The sequence below is a fragment of the Colius striatus genome, chromosome Z (genome assembly GCF_028858725.1).
Source record: "Colius striatus isolate bColStr4 chromosome Z, bColStr4.1.hap1, whole genome shotgun sequence".
In the NCBI taxonomy this organism is placed as follows: domain Eukaryota; kingdom Metazoa; phylum Chordata; class Aves; order Coliiformes; family Coliidae; genus Colius; species Colius striatus.
In genome coordinates this window covers 84,261,602-84,286,629 of record NC_084790.1, presented here as the reverse complement: position 1 = coordinate 84,286,629, position 25,028 = coordinate 84,261,602, and the positions used below count along the sequence as shown (strand labels likewise).

Below are 25,028 nucleotides of genomic sequence, written 5' to 3'. Positions count from 1 at the left end.
TCAACATACCAACTCAGCACAAATGTCACACTGCAGTGGTGGTTATCAAACCATGGTATCATTTGAAACAATTTCTGACAAAGAAAAGCACTTTTTTTTCCCCACAGAATGTCAAACCACAAAGCCCAGACATGAACTCACAAAGCTGAAGTTTTGGTTCACACTAACATGCACCTAGTTGTTCCAAAATACACCTAACAGTGCTCTCAGTGGAATGGTGTCGCACCAAGTCAGATTCTCATTCACTTACAGAAAATAATCCTTCCTAAACAGCTGTTTCACTGAAAGAGTTTGGGAACACGGTGTACTCAGAGGCAGCAGAGCCCAGGTGTGAAACTTACAATCGCACAGGTAGGTCTACAACACTGCAAACTGCAATTCAGTGCAGAAATGAGTCCATTCTGTAGCACTTGCTGAGAGTATTTTTAAGAACTTAGCAGGAAGGTGCCTCACACTAATATTTTTATTTGGCTTGTGTATGCCATGACCTGACTATAGACACAACTTAAGACATGAAGAACCAAGCAGCAGCAGAACCACCACATGTGCATGAGGGAGGGTGTTTAGGCTTTAGGGAAAAAAGGATAACACATCCCTGCCCTGAGCTTGAGTAATGGCTGAGAGCCCCATGTCTGAGCAGCTTTACTGTCCAAAAAACAGGTGTTAAGAGCTTGTAAGTGTTAAAGAGTTGCTTTTGGGGAATTGGTTTTTCATTTGGATCACGGATTGAGCCTTAGCTACTACTCAGTTTGACCTAGTATGATGTGACAAATGCTTTGTAATACGTTTTTCTTCTTGATTTATAACATATCCTTTTGGTTTTGTCCTGCAACATTGCTCCTCTCTTTGTATGAACACCAATCCCCATGAATGTAATGGTAGTGGCTTTAATACTTTTCAAAATAATTTCAGCTACACTGCTAATTTTATCATATTTTCATAACATTTCATTTATGTGTGATCTCAAAGCTGCTGACAGCCATGTGAAACAATGACAACTGCTCAGAAATGTTCCCTGGCCAATCATCCCCTTATTACATTTTCTTACATGATGCTAGGGCTTTTCGCATCCTCCAAGCTCTTCATAGCTGACTCATATTGTTTTGTGGCTTCTATAACTTACATTTTGTGGTCAGGTACAAAACTATTCAGGCTCATGTTCTGATCTGCCTTATTCTGTATCATTCCTTTTTACCTCAGACTATAAGTCCTTTGGAGCAAACAAGCCTATTATTTGTTTGGCAGTTCACCTTTAGTCTATGAAAATGTGCAAAATAAATGGTTAAAGAGACTATTTGGGATAAACTTTTAAGAACTAGCTTGGATGAGCTAAGTTACAATATAAGTCACTTAAATGTTAAAATGGAATACAAAAAGAGTCACTGCTCCCTTCCTGTGAGAAGAAAATAGATATATCTTTGTCATATATGCCATTCTCCAACTGCAAAATAGTTTTTAACAGACAGGAAAAAAAAAATACCTTCTTGTTCCTCTAAACAGAGAGAGAAAGAAAAGCAGAAGGGCTCAAAGTCCCGTCTCTCAATTCTTATGACCTGTGTGCTAAACTATCACTCTGTAGGAGAGTTCAAACATTAAACACCGACATCCGTGAGAAGGGCGGTGAGCAGAGCAAGCAAATACACATTTTAGGCTTTGGAAATAAAAGCTTTCTCTTTTGAGTACAGCTACATACCAGTGTCCAGGACTTTTTTGGTAATTTTAGGATACTTTTGAAATTTTATGAAGTAATAGCTTTCATATTCCATCAAAACTGTCTCAAGATCAATGTTGTCACAAACTTCAAAGCCACGTAAACTTAGTTTTGTCTCTTGTTCCAAAGCATTTGCAGCATCGACGTACCTGGTAGTTTAAAAAAAAACAACAAAACCAAACCCAAAGGTCAAAAAAAAAGAGAATCAGTATCTTTTCCTGATTTTTCAGAGGAGTGGTATTAGTAAATACATGGTACATTTAATCTATACGCAACTCTATTATAAAAGCATAAACTCTATTTTAAAAACTTTTGCTGGTTGCTCTAAAGCATTTTTAACTTAGAGAGGGCACTTTGGTTCCAGCACCTGCACAAATTCAGAAAAACAAACTCTCAAATAGGTTATAGTACTTTACTGGACAAAGGACACATTATGAGAGGCCAGAGACACAAAACCTCACAAATCTAGAGCACTATTATTTAGAAAACATACCCTTCCTCCATTAAATAATGCAAAATCAGAATGAGGAGATTTTTTCGACGAGCTTCTGTTCGCATCTCATCCTGTGAATTAAGATAGAACTCTAGATCAAATGTAATATTCTCTTTATTGCTCTAAAGAGCATCTAAATGTAGCCTGTGGAAACAAACAAATTAAGACAACAGCATGTAAGAACTGTAAAACAACTCACTGTTAATAAACAGAAGGAAAGCGGTTTTCAGTGTAATTTTTCTTACACATTATCAGGGCTACTGGATGGGTAGAAACCTTTGCCAAGAGAAAAGAAAATTATGTTGAGGTTAAAAAAAATAACTTCCCTTTCTATGGTTATGGACCTCCAGCATGTTCAGGCTGCTGTGAATTTCAAGGTAGGACTTTTGCAGACAACATACACAGTGTCTTCAAAGGCTGTGCAAGGAAATCTTGTTCTCCAAGATGGTCATGTCCCTCCCTTTACAAACGGGGAACCTATCTTCTGAATGCTTGGAGAAAGGGAGATGGAAAAAAGGTCTGGGATCTGCATAATTACACTAGGAAGACCAGCTGTGTGCTGTTGCCACCTCCCAGTTCATGGACTTTGATATATAAACAAAAGTGAAATACAGACTACTAGTATTTTGTGATAACACCAAACTCAGCCAATTTTAACACAGCAGTGACCAGAGTCAGGTCTCAACAGGCAGAAATTTCAATATGGAGTCATTCTATGGATTTCTTCACACAGACTGGAGAACCCACAGCCACTCACAAACAATTCAGCGATAAAAACAAGACAGCATAAAACATCTTTGCCATCATTCAGTGAACCTACATCTGAGGATGCATGAAGTGCAATGCCGAGACCTAAAGGGGCAACTGAAGTGGAAATCTTGTAAGATACTGGAACGAAGCCTCGCTCTGATGAAATATGCCATGTATGTTGAGTATCTGCAGAGAAACACTGAGATTTTAGGGTCATAACAGAAGCTGCTTTAAGGAAAGCTCTAGAAATCCACAAACCAACTTTGGTCTGCCTCATTGGGATTTGAAGTTGGGGCCCCAGGTAAAGCAAGTATAGCCGAAGCCACCTTTAGGCAAAGAAATTACTTCCTCTCTTTTAGGGGGCTGACATTTAGCACTGTGAATTGGACTCAATGATGCTTATGGGTCCCTACTAACTGGAGATATTCTATCATTCTGCAATTATTTGCGAGGACCCAGGGTGAGTATGAAGGAATGGCACTTTTTTAGTGGATGAGGAAAGAACAGTAGTTTCTGTTGCTTACATAGCACATATATACATATTCCTGATCACAATAATGCACAGACTCCCATTTCCACACGCAGTTTCCTTCTCTTCTACCTCAAACAGTTCCTGCATCCGTCTCCAAGAAAAAGCTTAGCCCAAGTGTTAGGGACCTGCAGGTGACAAACCCACAAATCTTTGTCCTCTTCATAACGGATACAGGCCCAGCGTCTGTAGCAACAACTCCTGCTTCTCTCTGCCAGGACCTGGCACACAAACAAGCCAAAGAATTACCACTGACCAAGGCTTTTAAATGCTACCAGATGCATAAAAGCAATATCCACACAGAAAGACAGTTCTCCTGCCCTTCCTTGTTTCTTGGAGCAGAGCATCACTACAGTTAAACTGTGGATACTGCAGAATCATTTATTCCTACAAGCAAAGGTGCTTTGGGGTGATGCAATGTCCTGCAAAACCAACTTCCCTCCTCGGCCTGTCCTTTTTTTTGTCTGATGAGACCTATCTGCTCCCTCTGCACTGTACCCAGCCGTGTGTAGTACATAGTCATTCTGATGCTAATTAACGTAGTTCAGATAAAACAACAGATCGAGCTAATTTAAAACGAATAACTCCCCGTGTGTTTGCCAACCTGTAAAAAGCAGCGGGTAGCAGAAGCAAAAGGTCTCCGGGTTGAGCAAATATTTTCTGGGATGTTTTGCTTCAGACGTGGGGCCATCTAGTGACATAGCTAGGGAAGGGCTGGGTTTTGCTCTGGACTTTTCGAGCACGGTGAAAGTGTATTTGCATATAACATAGCGGTAAAAAAACACCCAAAGAATCCCATTCTGGTTTTCTAAAAGGACGAATTAAACTACATACCTCATACCTCACTTCTAGACTTTATTCCTGTTGATACTCTCTTTATAAAGTTATGCAGTCACTCTGAGTCTATAAGGAAGCTACAAAACTGTTTTCCTTTGTTTGATGGTACAAAGGTGATTTTTCTAAAGCATTTGAGAGACAAAGAATGCTGTGTAAATGCTTGGTAGATCTCTAACTCTTGAATGAAGTAGATTGGTTCCTGAAAGGTCCTGCAATAAGAAATTAACCAGTTCTGAGAACTGTCATAGTGAAGAGAAAACCCTAGACAGTCTGGAATGAAAGGATCTTCTCCTTATTGTTCTGAGGTGCTGGTGACTGGAAAAGAAATTCTGAATGATGGACCTTTCACCATTTCTCCTGGATGACCTGAATCTTCTGAAAGAGGTTTGGAGGAGCAAGAAGGACGTTGTAGTCAGTATTTGCTGAGAGTCCCACCTGTATGGTTTTTTAAATGCTACTGTTCCTGCTTTTATGCTGAGAAAAATGTTGTGTTTTTCCACATATCAAAAGGCAAGATCACAGCTACCTCTAAATATTTAAACACGGGCTGAAAACACACTGGTTGTCATAGAAGACAAACACATCAAGTGCTTCATGTTTGAGTCTTTATTCAAATATGTATTTACTCAAGTATATGCTCTGGTGAGAGAGAAACTGTATCTGCCTCATGAACTGACAGGGCTCACAATCCATGCTTGGAAGTTTCCTTGAAAATAATTTGTCTTCTGGTGTGTCTTCTGCTGCTGTTCATCCCACTAGGTTACTTCTGCTATCCCTAAAGGTATTTTAAGTTCTAGTTTGAATAGTGATGCAGTGATGGGCAGCATCTCAAACACTCCAGGTAGAGACTTGCTTTGCACATAGTTTCTCTGCATGAGTAACCCACTTCAGCATTAATATAGGAATGTTCTTCTTGTGTTGACCAAGCAGAAACAAAAGCAAACCCCTACATAAAAAACCAACCTCATCTAAAGATCAGAAGAGAGCTTGGACTGAAAGGTTCATTCTGCCTTTACCTCGTGTTCATACGAACACAAGCAGCAATAGTTAATTTGAGAAGTCAGACAGCTGTCCAAGGAAAAGCAACTAAGCTGTTAATCAGTTGATCAACTGACGTGGACTTGCATTAGATTGTATGTGAAAAACAGCACAGAGATATCAAAATGTCTGACCCCAGTTCTGTGAAGAATCTATGAAGCAAAAATTAAGGACCTGTTATTAAACCATAAATCTTCCGAGTCAGTGGTGCACAGACAATTGTTCTCCTGAATGACCCTACAAAGCCAAATCTCCCTGACTTTCCCCAGTCTTAATCCACCATGTAGCCTTTACCAAGAGGCGGAGGAACCTCTGCATATGTCAGTGCCACCAGCAGCTTTAGCTGTTCTCTTCAGCAGCTCCCTGCCCATGCTGCTCCCCTTTCCTGAACTCCATCTTCTTCTCCAACTGAAATTATGTCCACAAAACAACATGCCTGCCACAGTATAGACAGCTACTAACACTGCCCAGGACTTCTGCTGTCTTTAGAGAGGAAATGGTAAATTTTATACGGCATGAAAAAAAATAGGAGTAGTTACGAGTGCAAAGTTACTTAAGATTCAGTTTAGCTTTATAGTGATTCAGCCTTCCTGTTTAATTAGTATTTAGAATTACATGTTGTTTATAGACACTGGTATTTCAATAGATGTTTAAGTGTTTAAAGTTTAATAAGCTTCCATTCCTAAAACAACAAAAAAATGAGTGTAATTAAATTTTCAATTACTATAGAGGATTTTGGGGTCCAGGCAATTAATAAAAGCTTAAAGCACTTAGGCGAGATCTTGTTTTAAAAACTAAATATTTGAGCAGTTAACTAATTAGCGCCAACACTTGAAGTGTACTTTGTTTACTTCTAGCTTCACAAAAGAGTGGTATGTATTCCTTTCTTTGGAGATGTTCCTAATTAAACTCTGTTAGAGTCACGCATCTTTAAATGCAACTGCTCTTTTAGGCATCTCTATACCTTTCACTAAAATGCATTTATATTATAAATCAACCTGGTCTCTTGTGTAACTTCATCAAACTAATGGACCTACTAAAAGATTAATTTATACCTATGAAGTTACATTATCATTTGAGCTTATACTTCTGCATGAATACATTTGAGAGAATGCAGAAAAAAGTTACAGAGCAAGTCAGGTTTTGGGAAGCATGGAAATAATAACTGCTGTAATACTGTGCCCTAGTACAACTAACTGAGGCAGTCAGCAAGATGAGTTCAGGGGGATCTGTGATCAGGAGTGGGCCAAGAAAAATCATAGAATCATAGAACAGTAGGAGTTGAAGGGACCTTTAGAGATCATCTAGTCCAGCCCTCCTGCCAAAGCAGCTCCCACCTAGACCAGGTCACACAAGAATGCGTCCAGGTGGGTCTTGAAGCCCTCCAAGGAAGGAGCCTCCACACCCTCCCTGGGCAGCCTGGGCCAGGGCTCCCTCACCTCACAGTGAAAGAGTTTTTCCTTATGTTTAAATGGAACATTTTGTGTTCCAGCTTCTTCCCATTAAAGTAGTCAGCTCTGTAACCATACAGGGAAAGCTCTTACCATCTATATCTTACACACCTGCAGTTTAGTATCCCTTCCCTCTTCTCCCTTTGGGATCCTGTGATGGCTGCCAAGTGTGGGCTTCCTCAAGGCCAAGCTGGCACCATGTACCAGGACAGAGAGAGTAGCTGGGGCACAGTGGACACTCCCAGTTTTCCTTCTCCCATCACAGCTCTGTATCCTCTCAGCTTTCCCTCTCTCCTAGCCCTTTGTATATTATATTTCTAGCCTTGCCAGGCTTTTTAGAAGGCTGATGTTCAATTATTGTTTGTCTTGCTGACAGCATTTTTTGAGAAACACAAATGGAGAAGGGAAATGGTGAGTTTTAAACAACATATAACTTGGCTGCCACAGGATAGAATTTCCCAGCACAAAGAAAAGGTGCTGCTTTGCTCTCATTTCTCTTCCAAATTCTACAAGCATGACACAAGCAATACAGTTGGCCAAGTTTCTCAAGAAAGATTACAAATCACTTTCATAACTGAAGACATACATAACGTCTTCATGGCTGTCCTAGTAGTAACAACAGGATGCATCCTAGAGGTGTTGCATTTCAAATCTAAAAGGCAATTTGAGTTCAGTGCACTGGAAACAGAACCTCCTGATTTCTCCATGCAGGAGCTACAGACTGTCTCATTAATTGATGCTCTGATGCTAAGAAGCACTCAGAGACCATTGTTACCTTCCCTTTTTTAACAGGAACATCACTGAGGCCAGGTTTTACACTGCCAAGACTTCACTAATTAGAAGTTATTTCTGTTATGAATACATAAAAATGAATGGATCCAAAGTATGGTGAGTTATTAAATAATACAAAACAAGGATGCTGAATTTACATGTTGATGAATAAGCATTAACTCTTCCATTTGCTGACTTGAATTTTCAGTTATGACAATACTGCTTTCCAAGTGTGATTTACAGAACAAACATAGGGAATGGTTAACAATTAAAGCCAGTGAAATGCCTCACAACCCATACTTCTTTGACAGCAAGGCTACACTGGGTAGGTGTGAACAGCCATAGAATTTTAATGTGTGTAATAATTTATGTTTATATAGATCTTTTTTTCACACTTTTTGCCTCAGTTGCTAGGAAATAATAATTTCGATTCTATAGAACAGAACAATGGGAAAATGCAACAAAGGTCAGGGCAGGACTGGGGAACTAGGAATTCCAGTAATTATTTAGAGATGTAAATTGAAGATGTAGCAGCCTAACCTTAGGAATAGTGCAGTTCAGAAAAGAGAAATTAACTACCTAGGTTCTCTCCACAGAAGTCAAGAGCCTTAGAGTAAGAATCAAAAATCCTCTTGGCAGCTTCAGGTTGTTCCTTAGTCACTGGCATTAAAAAAGTACCCTCCAAACCTCTGTCCCTCTTGTGGGACATGGACACTTCCTTCTACTCCAAACTCAAACTATAAACTTTGATCTTCTCAGCCAAAAGGCTATAGAGAAGTCATCTTACAAAGTAAACCAATGCAAATGCAGGGGTACAGCTTAGGGAGACGAGTGCTTGAGCTAGACATCATATGCCCACAAATAGTTCTGCATTCACTAGTCAAAACCACCCTCGGCTCTGGGGAGACCTTCTTGGTCTCTGTAACTCCCTGATAGGAAGTTGTGGCCAGGAGAGGGTCAGTCTCTGCTCTCAAGCTACAAGAGACAGGACAAGAAGAAATGGCCTCAAGTTGCCCCAGGAGAGGTTTAGATTGGAGATGAGGAACGATTTCTTCCCCAAAAGACTGTCCAGAGCAGTGGTGGATTCCAAAGCCCAAAGTATAGCTGTGGGGCTGAGGGACACGGGTTAAGTGCTGGCCGTGGCAGTGCTGGGGGAACAGTTGAGCTTAAAGGGCTTTTCCAATCTCAGTGGTTACGCGATTCTGCGAATTTGGCCAGTAGATGGAGGCAAAAGAACAGGTTAAATTCAGCGAACTCCCGTTGCTTCTGGGCTTACTGGAGCTGGACTCACTCTCGCGCGCTGGAGGCAAGGAGGGACAGTACAGCCCCGAGCCATCGTACAACGAGCTGAAGGAGGATGGAAAACCGACTTGTCCTCTCTCCTGGCACAACAGGGCAACTGACGGGGGCTGCGGGGAACAAGCGGGTGCCGCCTGCCCTGAGGAGCGGGTGCAAGCAACAGCCCTTCCCCCTCGCCAAAGGAAGGGAAACGAGAAGCGAGGAGGCCGTGAGAAGCTCCCAGTCTTGAGGAGAGCCAGGACCACCACCGCAGCTGCAGCCCCAAGCCGGCTCCAGCCCGGCCGTGCGCACCCACAACCACCGACCCCGGCCCCGCGCCGCGCGCCTGCGCCGCGCCACACGCCTGCGCAGAACCGCTCCCCGTTTCCATAGTAACGAGGACGCGCGGCCGCCCGGTTCTCACCGCCTCCCTCGCCCGGTAGGTGGATCTCAGCGTCTGGCAGCAGAGCTCCATCGCGGCGGTCCCCGGCCGTAGGCGGCTGCAGCCCGCGGGGAAACTCACAGCGAGCGGCCGGCAGAGCCCGATCCACCGCCCGGTGGAGGCCGCCGGGCGCCGTCAGGCTGAGACCCGCCCCTTCTCCCTCACGCAGCCAACCGAGAAGCCGCACGGAGAGTGATTGACCGGAAGACTGCCCAATCACGAGCGGAGCAGAGGAGTGGCAGTTTAAAGACTGAGCCAATCAACGTAGGGAGGAAAGGCGGGGCTAGCAGTGCTGCTGGCCAATCGGCGCTAGGCTCACCTGGCGCGCGTTGGGGTCGCCGTCGGGCTGTGATGAGAGTGATGGCGGCGTTGGGCTCAGGGGCTGCAGGCGGACCGAACCGAGCCACGGCAGCCCAGCCGCCTGTTACAGACACCCAGCTCACCCGGGCAGCCCAGGTGCGCCCCACAAGCAGCACATTGGTCTGCCTTTCGCATCGAGGGCGCCAGTGGGCCTTGAAATGGAGACGGCCTGTGTGCTGGTCCTGAGGGCTGTGAGAGGGCCACAGAGCACCCAAAAGCCGCTGTGGAACTCGGCGGCCCGATGGCTGCAGCCTTCGGGGTTCAGGGTATGAATTACTGTGAGCTGTACCTGTGGGAGGCTGTTTGGCTTCAGCCCAGCTGGAGATGTGAAAGGAAAAACCCCTGAAGAGAGATGCAGTGGAAATCAAGGCATGCAGAAGGCTTGCTTAGTGACAGCCGTGATGGGACACAAAGCAGGACAGAGTGGTGAAAGAAAATCCTCTGGAAACACCCTGTCCTCTGGTATGTGAATGCTTCAAGTCAGGCAGTTGCAGGCACAGCCTCTCCCCATGTCCTGCCTGATGGAGACCAGCAGCTACTCGTTTACACCAGGCCAACTGTGAGATTTTTCACTGTCATGCTATGCTTCCTTAGCATCTCATCCTCAAAACCATGTTCTCTAGAAAAAGGCTTTATCCTTTTGGTGCAACTGTGTTACCACTCAGGAATATCTCTCCAGCCCTCTTCTTGCACTTTCCCAAAGTGGTGTAAGCCAAGTCTTCTGTTCCTTCAAGCTACCTTTGCTAGGTGTCTTCCACTGCACACACACCTCTTAAAACTCTCTTCTTTCAGTAGGTCTTTACCTCAAGGATCTTCTAAGCAAAAATAGGACATTAGGGTATGTTAAGTGCTCAGTTAATTACACTGACATTCATCCTATTCAGCATATAATTTAATGCATACATTTTTTATTAAATTTGTGCCACAAAACATGAAGTTTCTGAAGTAGATCAGCTTAATGTTCCTGCATCCAACTTAGGTTGTCTCCTACTACACTTTATTTACTTTATATTTACTACACTTTTAAGTTTATGGCCTTAATGTGGTAGTAGAGTAGGTAATGCATTCATTTTCCATCACTGGGTACTTCTGGTTTATGGCTCTGAAAGAGAAGTTCCTGTAATTGAAGGTAAGATCCAAGCCATTCCAATTAGGTTTCCAAGATCATATTCCTGATGAGAGAACAGCCTGAGTTCTTGGCTTTGTTTCACTGGAGAGAGTTTTCTACCATGTCTCTTAAAGGGGCAGTGGTATCATCATATGTGATTTGCTACTGTTTTAATGGATAAAGAGGCCAAGTCTTCAATCCTTAGAACACAAACTTCAGTGTTATTTTCACCATATGTTTGTGCACGAATCTTTAAAACTGTCCTTGAAGACAAATGCATGCCCACAGTCAGGGAGGCTGTGTTGAGGACTGGGGAATCCCCGCAAAAGTTCAGGTGATTAAATCTGCAGGGGTTAAATCTGAACAATGCTGCTTGGCAGGATCAAGGTGTCCCCAAACAGCTGAACAGCCAACAAAGAAACCTTGCCAAGGCACTCATTATCCAGGCCTTACATTCAATAGACATCACTTGATACACATAATAATGGTCAAGTAAACAACTGTATAGCAAACTAAACATTTCCCTGCTGTGCTTTAACCAAACTGTAGGTGTATCACCCTGGTATAGGCAAGCAAAACTAATTAACACGTATTTCATCATCAAAACTGATTAGAATATGAAAATAAAGCAGAAAAATCTGATCTGTGATTTACATTTCGTCTATACATAAAACAGATTTACTGAGTCTGACATCACTTTAGTTAATACTCCACTGTATGTCTTGACATAACAGAGAGAAAGATTGTTGCCCATTGAAGCTCTGTTTTGTCAATTAGCTGCACAGAAAGTGTAGACATGAAGAACCCACATGTATGGGTTCTTTTCCAATAGAGTAAATGTCCAATTCAGAACCTCTTGGAACCAGAGACCATATATTTATGGGCAGCAGAGCAGTTATGGGGCAGCCTGTGAGTCTCTGTGCTTTAACAGTTCCAGAACCTAACAGGAGATGGGTGCAGGCACCACCCCACTGTATTTTTAGCATCCACTTTCTCTAGTGTTGCATTAAAAAATAAATGGCTATGGGATAGGAAAGACAATGAATAAACCCCTACCTGTTTTAATAAAGTTTATCCCTTTAAACACAGCACACACAAAAAACCCTCTACTTTTCAACCCAGTCATCTCAGATTGCCTAGGTTTTAACACTGTTTCTAATTCATATTGAGATATAATACTGATTAGTGTCATTGCTGCAATGCTGGGAGCACCCGTAGGCTATGGGTTTGGTTTTTAACTATATGCAGTGTGTTTGTGGGAGGCCTGGAGAGTTTATTTAGGTGTCCCCTGTTTCAGTAGAGCAAACAGCTGTGGGAAAAGTCAGTGCTTGTATGGATGTACTGGATGTAGTCCTAGAAAGATGACTTGAGAATCACAGAATGGTTGAGGTTGGAAAAGCCCTTTAGGCTCCTTGAGTCCAACCATTCCCCCTAGCGCTGTCTCAGCCACCACTAATCCATGTCTCAGCCCCAGAGTTACAGGGCTTTGGGATCCCTCCAGGGATGGGGACTGCATCACTGCCCTGGGCAGCCTGGGACAGGGCTGGACAGCCCTTGGGGAAAAAATTGTTCCCCATATCCAGTCTAAACCTGCCCTGGTGCAACTTGAGGCTATTTCCTCTTGTCCTGTCCCTTGTAGCTTGGGAACAGAGACCAACCTTTCCCTAGTCACAAGCAGGGAGTTGCAGAGAACAAGGTCTCCCCTCAGCCTCTTCTTCTCCAGGCTGAACACACCTAGGGCCCTCAGCCACCCCTCATCAGATCTGTGCTCCAGAATGTCATGGTTTAGGCCCATTCAGGGACAAAATACCACTATTAGTCTTAAGTACTGCAGACTTCAGGGCTTAATGGTCCCAGATAAAACAGACCAAGCTACTTAACTTGGGGAAGAAAACAGAAAATAACTTAATCCACCAACAACCAAAATATAACCATAAAACCCCGAAACCTAACAGACAGAAAACAACACAGAGTGGTATGATGATGAAGAGCATAACCAGCCCTTTAAGATCACCTTCATCTCACCCCTGCCTCTCTTCCTGGGCTCAGAGCCACGATCCCAGTGTCTTTTTCTTCTCCCCTGCTGAATGGCTCAGGGGGGTAGGGAGTGGTGGTTTCAGTCAGTCTATTCCTGATGGCTTCTGCCATTTGTCTCTCCTCAAGGCAGGCGGGCTTTGCGCCGATCCTCCCTGCTCCTCTGCAGGGTACCTCACACACACAGCAGCCCTGCACGGGCCTCTCCAATGTCCATTCATCCCAAAGGCTGCAGCTCCTCCCTGCCTCTCCTGTGGGGCTGCTCTGTGGCGTGCAGGCTCTCCAGCATAGCCTGTGCCATGGCCGTCTCCTCACACTGTCAGGGTGCACTCACACGGAGCTGCTGGTGGCTCTCAGTCCTGCCATTGCCCTCCATAGGTTGCAGGGGCACAGCTGCGTTCTCTTTACAAGCTGCAGAGGGGTCTCTGGTCCAGTGCTCCTCCTTCCTTCCTCCTTAGACTGTGGGGTCCGCATGGTCGCTTCCATCCCACACACTTAAAATTCCTGTCCCTGAATAGTGCTGGCACAGGCACCAAATTGGCCCATCTAGGCCAGAGGTGGGTCCAAACCTCAGAGCCAGGGGAAACCTGACAACTCTTTACTGGACCGTGGTACTAAGACAACGGGGCTCCTCGCAAGCCAATGACACAGCCCCTTCCCCAGCTCTGGCCATGCTCCAGCCCCTCAGTGTCCCTCTGGCATTGAGGGGCCCAACACTGAACACAGCCCTCGAGCTACAGCCTCAGCAGCGCCCAGCACAGGGGGACAATCGCTGCCTTGGGCCTGCTGGCCACAGAGGGAAGCCCATATGTGTTTTATTCCCCTGCCCAAAAGCTTAACTCAATGTAGTGGGCAGGATGCTTAGCACCTATAGGCTCCCTTCTTGCCCTAATTAGAGCCTGGGGGAGGGGCAGGGGGCGGGGAGATATGTGAAATTATAAAAAAACCTGAGCAGCTGATTTACTGTTGGAAGTTTGAAGTGGCTGCTTTGTAGAGGAGTAGGTTAGCGGCTCCTCTGATGGCTAGTGCTAGGCCACGTTTTCAAACTTCTAATGTAAAACCAGAAAAGGCTCAAGAGCAGAGTGTGGGGAATGCTTTGGCAACTGTGGCAGAGGGTGGTCATAGGAGAAAGAAGAGAAGAAGGAAGAGGTGTTGGAAGCAGAGCTGGAAGTTGAAGCAAAAGTTTCAGAAAACAGAATGTCTGACAACTGAGGTAGGTTTCTTAAATGTTTGGTGAAAAGAGAAACGTTGGAAAAGTTGAAGCTTTTGTAAGTTGAAAGATAGCCTGGTACCTGGTGAGTGTAAGCCTGGAGCTGACCTGTGCGTGAAGAGTAGGAATTTGAAGAGCTAGAGCAGAAGGGGAGACTAATTATAGTTAGTGAGGACCTACAGAAACCTTGACTAGTACTATCAGTATGGAGTGCTTATTTATATAAGGTTAAGGTTATGGCCCCAACAATAAGCAGGAGAAAGGCTGTAAGGAAAAGCTGGGAGAAAAAAGCCTCTAATCTGTTTGCTCTTATCCCAGCAGGTATTTGGACTGAGATGAATGGGAAGGTTGAAAGACGTGGTGTGAGAGTGCATAAGAAAAAGAAATGCCCAGCTCTGATGTGAGATAGAACACTGATGTCTTTCCTGGTGTATATTAAGTAAGAAATATGTGAGGGTGTGCTGAAAGAAGAAAGAGAGGCTGCTTTGGTGTGGCCTGTGCTTGTGTCTGCTTTAATAATCTGAGAAATCGTAACCTGCATCTTCCCCCTTTAGCCTGGTATTGTACTACAGGGAAAAAAAGAAACATTTGCTGGACTTCGAGGTTGAACCTGTGCAGTAATGTGGCAGATAGCATGCTTTACTGGGCTTTGAATTCCTGAGCTTGACTAACAAAACAGAGTTGAAGTTAATGAAGTCCTTACATTTAAACGTTGAAGGAAATGGCTTTTACAAGACCAAGCACAGAACCAGCTAGCTCTGGTTAGGGTTAAAAACTTAAGCTGAACTAAGAGTTTATCTTGGACTAGCAGAGAGTAAATAAAAAGGAAAGCCTGCCTCAAAAAACTATTGCAAAATTACCACTAAGAATGTAAATTATTGAATTAATAGAATCACTCCTGTTGGAAAAGCCCTTTAAGCTCATTGAGTCCAACCATTCTCCTAGAATGGGGACTCCACCACCGCTCTGGGCCGCCTGGGACAGGGCTGGACAACCCTTTGGGGAAGAAATTGTTTCCTGTCTCCAATCTAAACCTGCCACGGTGCTGTTTCTTGTTGCTCTGTAGCTTGGGAGCAGAGATCAACTCCCCCTGGCCACAACCTCCTGTCAGGGAGCTGCTGAAGGTGCAAAGCCTGCTTCCAGCCTCCTCTTTTCCAAGCTGAATACCTCCAGGGCCCTCACCCCTCCTCACCATCCTTGTGTGTCAGCCCCTTCCCTAGCTCTGTGCCCAGCTCTGGCCACGCTGCAGCCCCTCAGCGTCCCTGTGGCAGTGAGTGAGGGGCCCAACACTGAACACAGTGCAGTGCACCCTCGAGCTGCAGCCTCACCAGGGCCCAGCACTGGGGACAATCACTGCCCTGGGCCTGCTGGCCACGCTATTTCTGATACAGGCCAGGATGCCTGTGGCCAGCTGGGCACACTGTAGCATTGCCCGAGTTTGTCGTGACCCAGGTGTAGGACCTAACACCGAGTCCTGGTAAATTTAATTCATCTTTGTTCAGATCTTGTAGGGATATCAAGTGATCACAGCCAAAGTCTTCAGTCGGCTTCAATATTGGCTATAAAATACCAGCTATTTGGTCCCAGAATTATCTGCCTCAATCCTGGCAGAGCCTGCTGCCAACATGGCTAATCTCTTGGCCCACGAAGAAGCTCCTGTTATGTTGTACTTTAAAGTGTACTGGGAAGTCTCATGGTTGCAGCTACCCCTCTTAATCCACCACTCATGCAAAACCTACTGCTTTTTGGTTAATATGGGTAAATAAATTTAGGTTTTTGGACCTTTTATTTTCCCAATGTCTCTCTTCTCTTTTGGGCTGGTTTGGCAGCTTGCCTATTGGCTCAGTCTTCACTGCCTTTTTTTTAATTGCGATGGGTTGTTTGGTTTAACAGCGCAGTTGCCAATGAAACTGAATATTGTGACTAGGTAATTATTGTGACTAGATAATGATCTCTGGCTGCTTTTGGAAATAATATTCTCAGTTGCACCTCGATGTTTATTTTTCTGTAAATGTCTCAACATTTCCCTTTCAGCAGGAAACCCATTATTCAGTTTTGAAGCTTACTGCCGGTGACGTTTTTGCTTAATTTTCGTTAGTGAAACGTGTCACATCATCGTCATTGTTGCACGAATTACGAGAATGTGCTTGATTAGACGGCTAAAAGCTGTAACATCACACCCCAAGCCGAACCTTTGCATATAATGCAGTTCAATCGCTAGACTATTTGTTGCTATTACTTTTTTCTCTGCCTCGAATGTAGTAATTTTGTTTAAGCACGGAGATTGTCCCTTGGGGGGGTAGCTCTGAGGGCGGCTCTTGGGGGCGGGGGGGACACTGTAACATCGCGGCAGCGCCCGCCTTTCCCGCCGGAACCCCTGCGGGCCCGGGGCGCTGGGCCTGTTGGGGACCCCGCGGGTGTGGGAGTGTGTGTCTGTGTGTGTATGAGCGTGCGGGGAAGGCGGACGGTGCCCCCGGCCGGCTCCCCTCAGGCAGGGCCTTGCGGGCGGGCGCCGCTCACTCCCGCCGCCCGCCCCCGTCACGTGCCGGGGCGCGCGCAGGGTGCACGATGGTGGCGGCGGGGCCCGGCGACGGCGGCGGCAGCAGCAGCAGCAGCGGGTAGAAAATGGCGGATTTCGAGGAGCTGCGGGTGAGGAGGGGGAGATAAGGGCCAAAATGTCGCTCGGCTGTTCCGGCGGTGAGACATGTCTCGCCTTTCCTCACGAGGAGCCCCGCCGCATCCCTCGGTGCATGCCCGGGGGAGGGAGCGGGAAGCCGCCACCACCTCTCGCCGAGGCGGCCGTCCGGAAACCACCGAGGCCCATCGGCCGCCCGCACCTTCCCCGGGGGATGAAGCGGGGCCGAGCGGAGACACGGGCGAGGGGCGGCGGGAGCCGGCTGCGCCGTTGGCGCTGCCCGAGGAAAACCCTCCCTGTCACTTCCCCGGGGCGGGGGGCAGCCCGGCGAGCCTGCTTGGCCATCTCCGCCGTGGGGGCTGTGCTGTCGGTGGGGTTCCCCTCATCACCTTTTTCCCCTTCCCCCTCGGCATTTTAAGAGCTGCTCGGGCTGTTGCGTGAGTGCGGCTGATCCGGGCCCGGCTCGGTGCTGGAGGCTCGCATGGCGCCTGGCGGGGCCCCGCGCCCGGGGAGGGCCCAGCGCCGCCGGCGGGAGGGAGAGTGATGAACAACGACCGCGTTTTTGAGAACCCCTTAACCGCTTTCTGTCCGGGAAAACTGTCCCCGTGAAACGTGAAATCCACCGTTTCTTTTCAGACCTGTTTTTTTCTGCAGTTGGATGTCTTCTATGTTGCACTTCGGGACTTTCTGTAAGAGGTTTTCTTTTCCGTGTGTGTGTGGGTGGCATTTCATACTTTAAGGTGTGTACACAAAGAGCTGGCCACATCCTTTCTGTTTTATCTTTCATTTCTTAAACAATCTGTGAGTATCTTTGTTTGGAGGGGGAACGTTGCCCTTCTGCAGCCTCCACACCTGCAGAAGTGCTGCCGAGGGAATGCTGTGTACCCACTGAACACCCTTATCCCCCCTCCCCAACCCTAGGCCTTCCTACAGCAGAACAACAGTTAAATTAACCAGTGTGAGTTAGACTTTGGTGTAGAGCAAGATCTGATGGCTGAACTGACTGTAGCCTGATCAACAGTAGGAAATATCCTGCAGTCGCCAGAGAATTTCCTATGTGAAGGCTTCTTCCAGAACTAACACTGCTTGGGTTGATGTGGCTGTAGTGTAGCTGAGGAGCTCAGTTATAAAAGTCTCATGGAAAGAACCAGATTTCTTTATTTGAGGACAGCAGTGCTCTATCTCAGTCTTGGATTTAAGAAGGGTTCACTTATTTTTTTTTTTCCTTTAATGTTAACTGTTGAGAGTTTTTAACTTGTGTTTACACATTTTCACACAAAATCTAGATATGCATAAGTATTAAAATACTTTGTCTGGGAATTGGCTACATAAATACTTTGAAATTATATATACACCACAGTTGCTTGCCAAAAGTAACTCAAAGTATGGAGGGAAAAGGAACCTGGATTTCAGGTCAATTATAGAATTGCCCTTTCATCACTCAAAAAAAAAAAAACCCAAGGTATCCATAGTTTAAAAAGATACTTACCTGAAGATGTCCTTTGATGTTCTCATTAATCTTATTTGTAAACTGGAGTGCCTGTGAAATTAATCTGGTAGCCTGGAGCTTGTCTAAATGTTCAATATGTGCCTGAAAAGAATTGACAATCTGTTTGGGAAAGTTCTAGATACTGCTTTTTAAAGATGCTGTAATAGATTGCCTCATGTTTTCAAGGCCTGTACTGCCTTTTTTGTTTGTTTTTAAGTCTATGTTTGAATGTATCTACTCAAATGTCAGGCACTTGACTTGCAGCTTTAAGGTTTTTTTTTTCCAGACAAATCAATTTTCCTGCTTTGGGCAAAAGAGGAGAAAAGGAGACACACATTACCCCTGATGTGATGAATTGACCTTTAGGAATGATCTTAAACTACTGCTTTATAGATTAACATACATGGTGTTTTTATGGCAGTATTGTTTGCTGCTCACTTTTTTATTGCAATTTCCTGTAGAATGTCAACTCTACCTGCTCTAGAGCAATTTGGAGAGGTGAATTTGTTTCAGTAAATTGTTAAGGACTGACTAAGGGCAGGAGGTCAGAGTTCTCTCTTAAATCCTGTTTTTGAGGGAAAACATGCAGGGGGCAGCATTTTTCTCTCCTCAGGGCAAAGGATCACTTTAATATGTGCTAGTTCATCCCTTATATCCTCTGAATCTTCAGGATGAACAGAGATTTTTAGGGAGCTGTGAGTAAATGGTTATTACTGAGAAGCTGTGTTGAAAAAAAACCAAAGATACTCAAAGGAACCTGCTATTACATCATGGCTTTTGGAAATCTTGAGTTTTGTTAAAGGATCTGGAAGTAGCTGTAACCACAGTTGTTACTTTTAAAGATACTGGTGAAAATATCTGGTATAAGGCTTACTCTTTCAGACTTCAGATTAAAACTGAATTAAATCAGTAATGTTTTTTGAATTCTGTAGGCTAGTGTTTCTGGAGGGTTAGGAAGTTGCTAAGAAGATGGAGTGAGCATATCTCTTGTATTTTGAGACATAGTTTCCAGACCTGCTCTTCATAAATGTGTTTTCGAATGTGGCTTTATACCTTGCCACGGTTTGACATGAAGCTGTTTCTGGTAAGGGGGAAGGGGCTGTAAAGATGGCTTCTGTCAGAAGCTTCTTGAGTCTCTCCCTAACTCTGAGCAAGACCCGCTACTGGGGCTGAACCAATTAGACACCTTCATGATCACTTTTTAAGAAGACAGAAGAGGAGAGTTCTTCCTCTTTCTTCCTTCTTCTGTCCCTTCTTCTTTTTCTGGCTGGTGGAGGTGCAAGGAGTGGGAAGAGAGATAGAAAACAACCATGCAGACTTCAAGGTCAGCGAGGGAAGAGAGGAGGAGATGTGCTGGAGCAGAGACTCCCCTGCATCCTGTGGCGAGGACTGGTGAAGCTGAGATTTGTTTGCGTTTCGTTAAAGAACCTGCATAATCACTCATTTTGTTAAAGACCCCGCATTAGGGGCAGTAACTCCCTTCATTAAAGGCCCCATGCCACAGGCAGTGACTATGGCTGGAGGAGGCTGTGTCCCGTGTGAGGGACCCCATATTCACAGAAGCTGTAACTGTGAGGAAGAACCCACACCAAAGAAGCTCATTAACATTATAGCCTAAAGAAGTGCTGTCCTGTGGGAAGGACCCTGTATCTACAGAAGCTGCAACTGTGGGGAAGAATCCCGTTTTGCTGGGGCCTCTGCCGTCCTCATGAGGGTGGGGATGAATGGGGGGCACCAAGTGAGAGACTGTTGTGGTGCTTCTTTGGTAGCTGGGCCAAACCATGACATACCTTTACCCATAATCCTTGCTCACTCACAGTGAATGTCAAAAGGATTACACAGGCATAGATGGATGTGGAACAGAAGTCAGCAGTCTGGTGTGGGGGCCAGAGATGATATGTGAACACATTTTTGAAGAGAATTGGCCCAGGAGTGGGGAACTACGTCTCCTTCTGAGCACCATCTGTGCAAAGACAATTCCAGCTCCTGACAAATTCTGAACTTGCTGAGATTTGGCTTCAAGCTATGGTTTGCATCCCAGCAAAATACTGCAGATAAGAGGGCTGATGATGTATTCTTACTTAGACAACATCTCTTGGGCTTTATAAGTTTCTGCTGGCATCTTGACTCTTAATTTGGAAACAAATAGCGCAGAGTGCATGCAATGCTTGAAACATTGCATATCCCCAGTTTCAAAGATAATGGCTTCAGTCACATGGTTTGTATTTAGTCAGATTTTGAAGTAGCCTGTTGTTTCATCATTATTGAGAGGGGAAAAAATGTCTATAGGCAAAGAAATATGCTAGTGCCAGAAGTTGTGACGCTAGTGACCAGTTTCCTGGCTGTTGTGGGGTGGAAAAAACACACCTCATTTTAGTGAGAAGAGATGGAAGTGGGTTCATATGTCCTATGTGGAAGGAAAGATTACACAAAATTTACTGGATAATCACGGTTTATAAATGCTGAAAGTCAGTCATGCTTTTAATTTTTACTTTTTCACACCCAATAGAGAAGTCATACAATCTGAATGTGAACAGCAGTGTGGTTCAGGTACTGTATTAAAGCACAGGATTGAAGTTTCATTCCTATATGTGTTAGATCCCTTGTTCATGTAAGACTTGGTGTCTTTCCACTCTCCTTGCTTCAATGTTCCAGTCTGAGTGGATCGTGTTTCACCTGCTTACCAGATGAAACAGTGCTAAATTGTTAGGCAAGAAGAAAACAAGAGAGCTCTTTGCCAGTCACTGCATTGTACTCTTTCATTGTAGCTGGGTTAATGATTTTGTATTTTATATGCTGACCACTTTAGGGGTTTGTAAAAGTAAAATTCTGGGTGTTGTTCTGGACTAAACATAAACTAATGGATAGAACAGATACTGAGAAGTTGGTGGTGTAGTAATCTTCAAAAACTCAGTGTTAAGTGCAACATAAATAAGATAACCTCTGATAAAATACTGTTAATAACCTATGACAATATACTGATCTTGTATCTGAATATAATTCCCCTGTTCTTCCTAGCTGCAATAGTTGCTTTTTCAGACCAGTAAGGCTCACTGTGGTACCTTAAGAGGATCTTGGCTTTAGAAACAGTAACAATTAATGATTAGGTCGAGATACAGTGATGGATGAGAGGAAGAAGATTAATGTAGTTTATGGTGCTTAAATGATGCTGCGTTGAAATGAGTCAAGCTTTCTTTTAAGAATTTTTCTGTGAAGTGAAAGCAAGGATTTGATTTAGGATTTTTGTTGTTACATTGAGTGCAACTTTGCCTAAATTAGGAGCCAGGCTAGAGTTAGGACAAAGAAGCTCCACAATACCGAGGAAGCTTCTGATTGTGCTATATGAACCAACTGTGGTGGTCTTCAGAGCTGTTCTTACTGTGCTGCCCTACTTAAACAGAATTAGCTAGTAACTTGACTCTTCCCCAGGATTTGCAGGGCTTTTTTTTTTTTTTTAAATCTAGAGTTACATCAGTTTCTAGAACATATTTATATTTGAGTTTAGTGTCAACATAGAGGTTTTCAACCATCACTGGCGTGAATTCTTTCTTACTAGTGTTGCATATTTCTAGCCCACTACCAGTTGGCATGTATCCAAATTGATTGCAGAAATTCTTAGTAGTGTGCTTCTGTGCTATGAATATCCAGAAAAAGGGCTTAAATTCAGGAGCTGAGGGTTTGTGAGGCTGGTCCTTGGTGCACCCCTTTTCTCTCTATCCTTCATACATTTCAGAAAATGTCTGGAAGCCAGTGGGACTGAAGCAAAACTTTCAGGTTCAGATGTATTTGAACTTTCAAATTTACATGTATCACTTTTGCAGTTCTGAGTGTGGGGCTCACTACTTGAGCAGTTGCCCTGGAAGCACAGTCATTGCTCTTTATTGTAGATGTATGTTAAGGACTGAACAGGCATTTTTGATTACCTTTGCTACACATGTATAAGTACAATGGCTGTTGAAGGTAGCTTTGGTAAGGAGAATGTGGAGGAACATGGACCTCTTGAGAGGTATTTGATCCCTTATTTTGTTCTGAAACATGCCAACACTTAACTTCAGCAGAGTTGTCAGCATTTCCTGGCCTCCTTAACGTCATCATTCCTGTGAGATGAATACCATTCCAGATATACCTATAGCCTAATGCTTCAGAACAGTACTTCTGCTTATGAGTCATGGTCGCTATAGTTTTAACAATAAGAAACAATCCTGGGGAAACTTCCTGTGACCCTCAAGTGTGAATTTCAGGGGGAAAAAAAGTGTTTATGAAATACAAAAGTACTTGAATTTCTTGAATGTAAAAGTACTTCAATTACCTGGTCTGATTTCCTTCAAACTGAGTCAAACTACTCAGCATGTTCATGGAGGAACACTAAAAATAAAATGGCTTTAGTCTCCTGTGTTAAAAAAGCTTTTTATTGGGCTGTGCAGCTGTAAATATCTTCTCTTAAGAGAAAATTGATGGCATTTACGTGACAACTCAAATGTCTAATCTTAATTCAGTGATGTGAAAAGCATGTTAATAGCTAGGCTGCAGTATGGCTGGAACCCCAAGAGAAAATAACTTGATATTGTTTGTTGGCAGTAATACCTGCCTTGCACCATGATTATCCATGCTCCTAAGCATCTGTTATGCCTCTGTTAAGAGTCTTGTTGATTGTAGTGAGTGTCCATTTTGATGTATCTGTAAATGCACTAATAAAATGTGTAGCTCAGACTAGCTGTCTTCTCCTGTGCCTGGTGGTTGTTGCCTTAAAAGGAACACAGAATCAGCTTTAGGGGATAAATGTTGCAAAAGCCATTGTTTAATCGCTTCCAGTAACATTCACTCTTCTGAGACTTCTTCTAAAAACATTCTTGTGTTGATGGAAAAAAAAAAGTTTGTGTGTGGTTTTTTTTTCTCTACTCCTAAGCATTTTTAATGGAGGTGTCAATTTAAAATCTTGCTGACTGCAGTATTGAAGCCAGCCTGTGTTTTCTAGTAAAATGAAATCCATCTTGTAACAAAATGCTCGTTTGAAATTTCTGCAGAAAATGTGATCTGTTTCAAGGCGTGATTGACGGCACATTTCACCTTGATTAACTTGCAGGAATGCACAGAAGGCAGCAGGCAGGGTAATAGATGGTGTTTTGCAATACTTGCTCTTTCCTTAATCTCAATGTAAAGGATTATTTTATTCATTTGCATTCTGATTATGGAATCCAGAGTCATACTTACTGCCTGCAACTGAAATAAAGGAGCTGATGTTGCTATCAAGCTGATGCAACTGTCTACAGAGCATGCAACATGAACTTCTCAGTAATTTCTTGAATATCACTGTTATCTTTCAGTGTAATTTCTCTTTTATGTGGCATGACTGTAAAGCTGTTGTAGTACCCAGGCTCTGCTCCAGGCTGAGGCAGAGGGGCTGGAAAGCTGCTGGAGGGAAAGGGCCTGGCGGCAGGGGGGAAGTTGGTTGATAGTGGCTGAAATGAGCCAGCAGCATGCCAAGGTGGGCAAGAAGGCCAAGGGCATCCTGGCTTGCCAGCAATATTGTGTCAGCAGTCCCAGGGCAGTGATTGTACCCGTGTGCTGGGCCCTTCACTGCCAGAGGGACACAGAGGGTCTGCAGCATGGTCAGAGCCAGGCAGAGGAGCTGGAGAAGGGACTGGAGCACAAAGGAAACAGCTGAGGGCTCTGGGAGTATTCAGCCTGTATGAGGCTGAGGAGCCTTCTTGCTCTCCACAACTCTCTGACCAGGGTGAGGAGTGTCAGTATCTGCTCCCAAGCTACAAGTGACAGTATAAGTGGAAATGGCCTGAAGTTTCCCCAGGGGAAGTTAATGTTGGAGATGGGGAATGACTTCACCAAAGGGCTGTCCAGCCCTGTCCTAGGCTGCCCAGGACTGTGGTGCAGTCCCAGTTCCTTCAAGGACCCCAAAGCCATGTAGCTATGGGACTGAGGGATGTGTGTTAGTGGTGGCCATGGCAGTGCTGGAGGAATGGTTGCACTTCATGAGCTTAAAGGGCTACTCCAACCTTAATGAGTCTGTGATTCTAAACTCACCTTTAGTCTTGCTCAATTTCCTGATCTATCTTACTGTAGAAACAATATTGTGAACATTAAGAAGATAATAGGGAGCAGGCATTGAGGCACACAGTCCTTTGTTTGGCTGCAGAACTGCATGGTTCTAGCACAGCTGTGTTAAAACTCTAGCAGAGATCAGACCTGTATTAGAATATGTGGGTGTAAACTTCAACCTTATAGCAAGGATTAGGGAAGTTAACCCTAAAACATTGTGTTTTGAGTTTTATCCTGTCTGAAATCAATACCCAAAGCCTTCAATGTTGCATTTGAACTACTACTCTAAAAGTCAGCCGTGCACATTTGCAGTTTTTAAAGTATCTTTTATGATCCTTGTTCTCTACTATTTCACACCTGTTAGGGCCTTCATTTGCCAGTGCCTGGGTCTGGGGTTGGTAGGGTACTGCACTACAGACTAAAAGTCAGAGGTGGTTTTGTCTTTAAAACTTAACGTCCTTGTTACAGTGGAAGAGTCCCAGAGAAATAGGAAGGAAGCTGCTTAGAAGAATTCTGGACAATTGTATACCTCTGAAAAGAGCTTGGTCACAAAAATGTGAGATGATATGCCTGTGCTAGCTTAATTGTTTGCAGTAATGGGGGTAGAGGATTGCCTCTCTCCTTTTGCATAGTGGGCTTCTTTTATTTCTGGGTTTTTTTCTCAAAAACAATAATCCTTCTGTCTGTGAACTTCATAGTTTGGTCCTCAGAGTCTTCCAGGAAGAACTTACAACCAAGTAAATAATATTGTTTCCTTTGAAGAGCTTTTTGTATTCTGTGAGACCAGAACATGACATGAAAAGGACAGGAAGTGTTCTGTGATGTTTTGGAAGAGTCA

At 44.3% G+C, this 25,028-nt stretch overlaps 2 protein-coding genes across 6 annotated transcripts in view; one reads left to right on the top strand and one right to left on the bottom strand.

Annotated features, from left to right (window-relative positions):
• The window catches only part of KATNAL2 (katanin catalytic subunit A1 like 2), a 33,201-nt gene extending 23,828 nt beyond the window's left edge, over nucleotides 1-9,373 (bottom strand). Inside the window, exons 1-3 of the mRNA XM_062018529.1 lie at nucleotides 9,283-9,373; nucleotides 2,205-2,275; nucleotides 1,694-1,860 (exon numbers count right to left, since the gene is read on the bottom strand). Of these exons, the coding sequence (XP_061874513.1) occupies nucleotides 1,694-1,860; nucleotides 2,205-2,275; nucleotides 9,283-9,333 (289 nt within the window). The 5' untranslated portion in view covers nucleotides 9,334-9,373. The remainder of the gene's footprint in view (nucleotides 1-1,693; nucleotides 1,861-2,204; nucleotides 2,276-9,282) is intronic.
• Nucleotides 9,374-16,574: 7,201 nt separating this feature from the next.
• The window catches only part of PIAS2 (protein inhibitor of activated STAT 2), a 29,653-nt gene continuing 21,199 nt past the window's right edge, over nucleotides 16,575-25,028 (top strand). For all 5 annotated transcript variants that reach the window (XM_062018345.1, XM_062018343.1, XM_062018344.1 and 2 more), the window contains exon 1: nucleotides 16,575-16,661. In XM_062018345.1, the coding sequence (XP_061874329.1) occupies nucleotides 16,638-16,661 (24 nt within the window). In that variant the 5' untranslated portion in view covers nucleotides 16,575-16,637. The remainder of the gene's footprint in view (nucleotides 16,662-25,028) is intronic.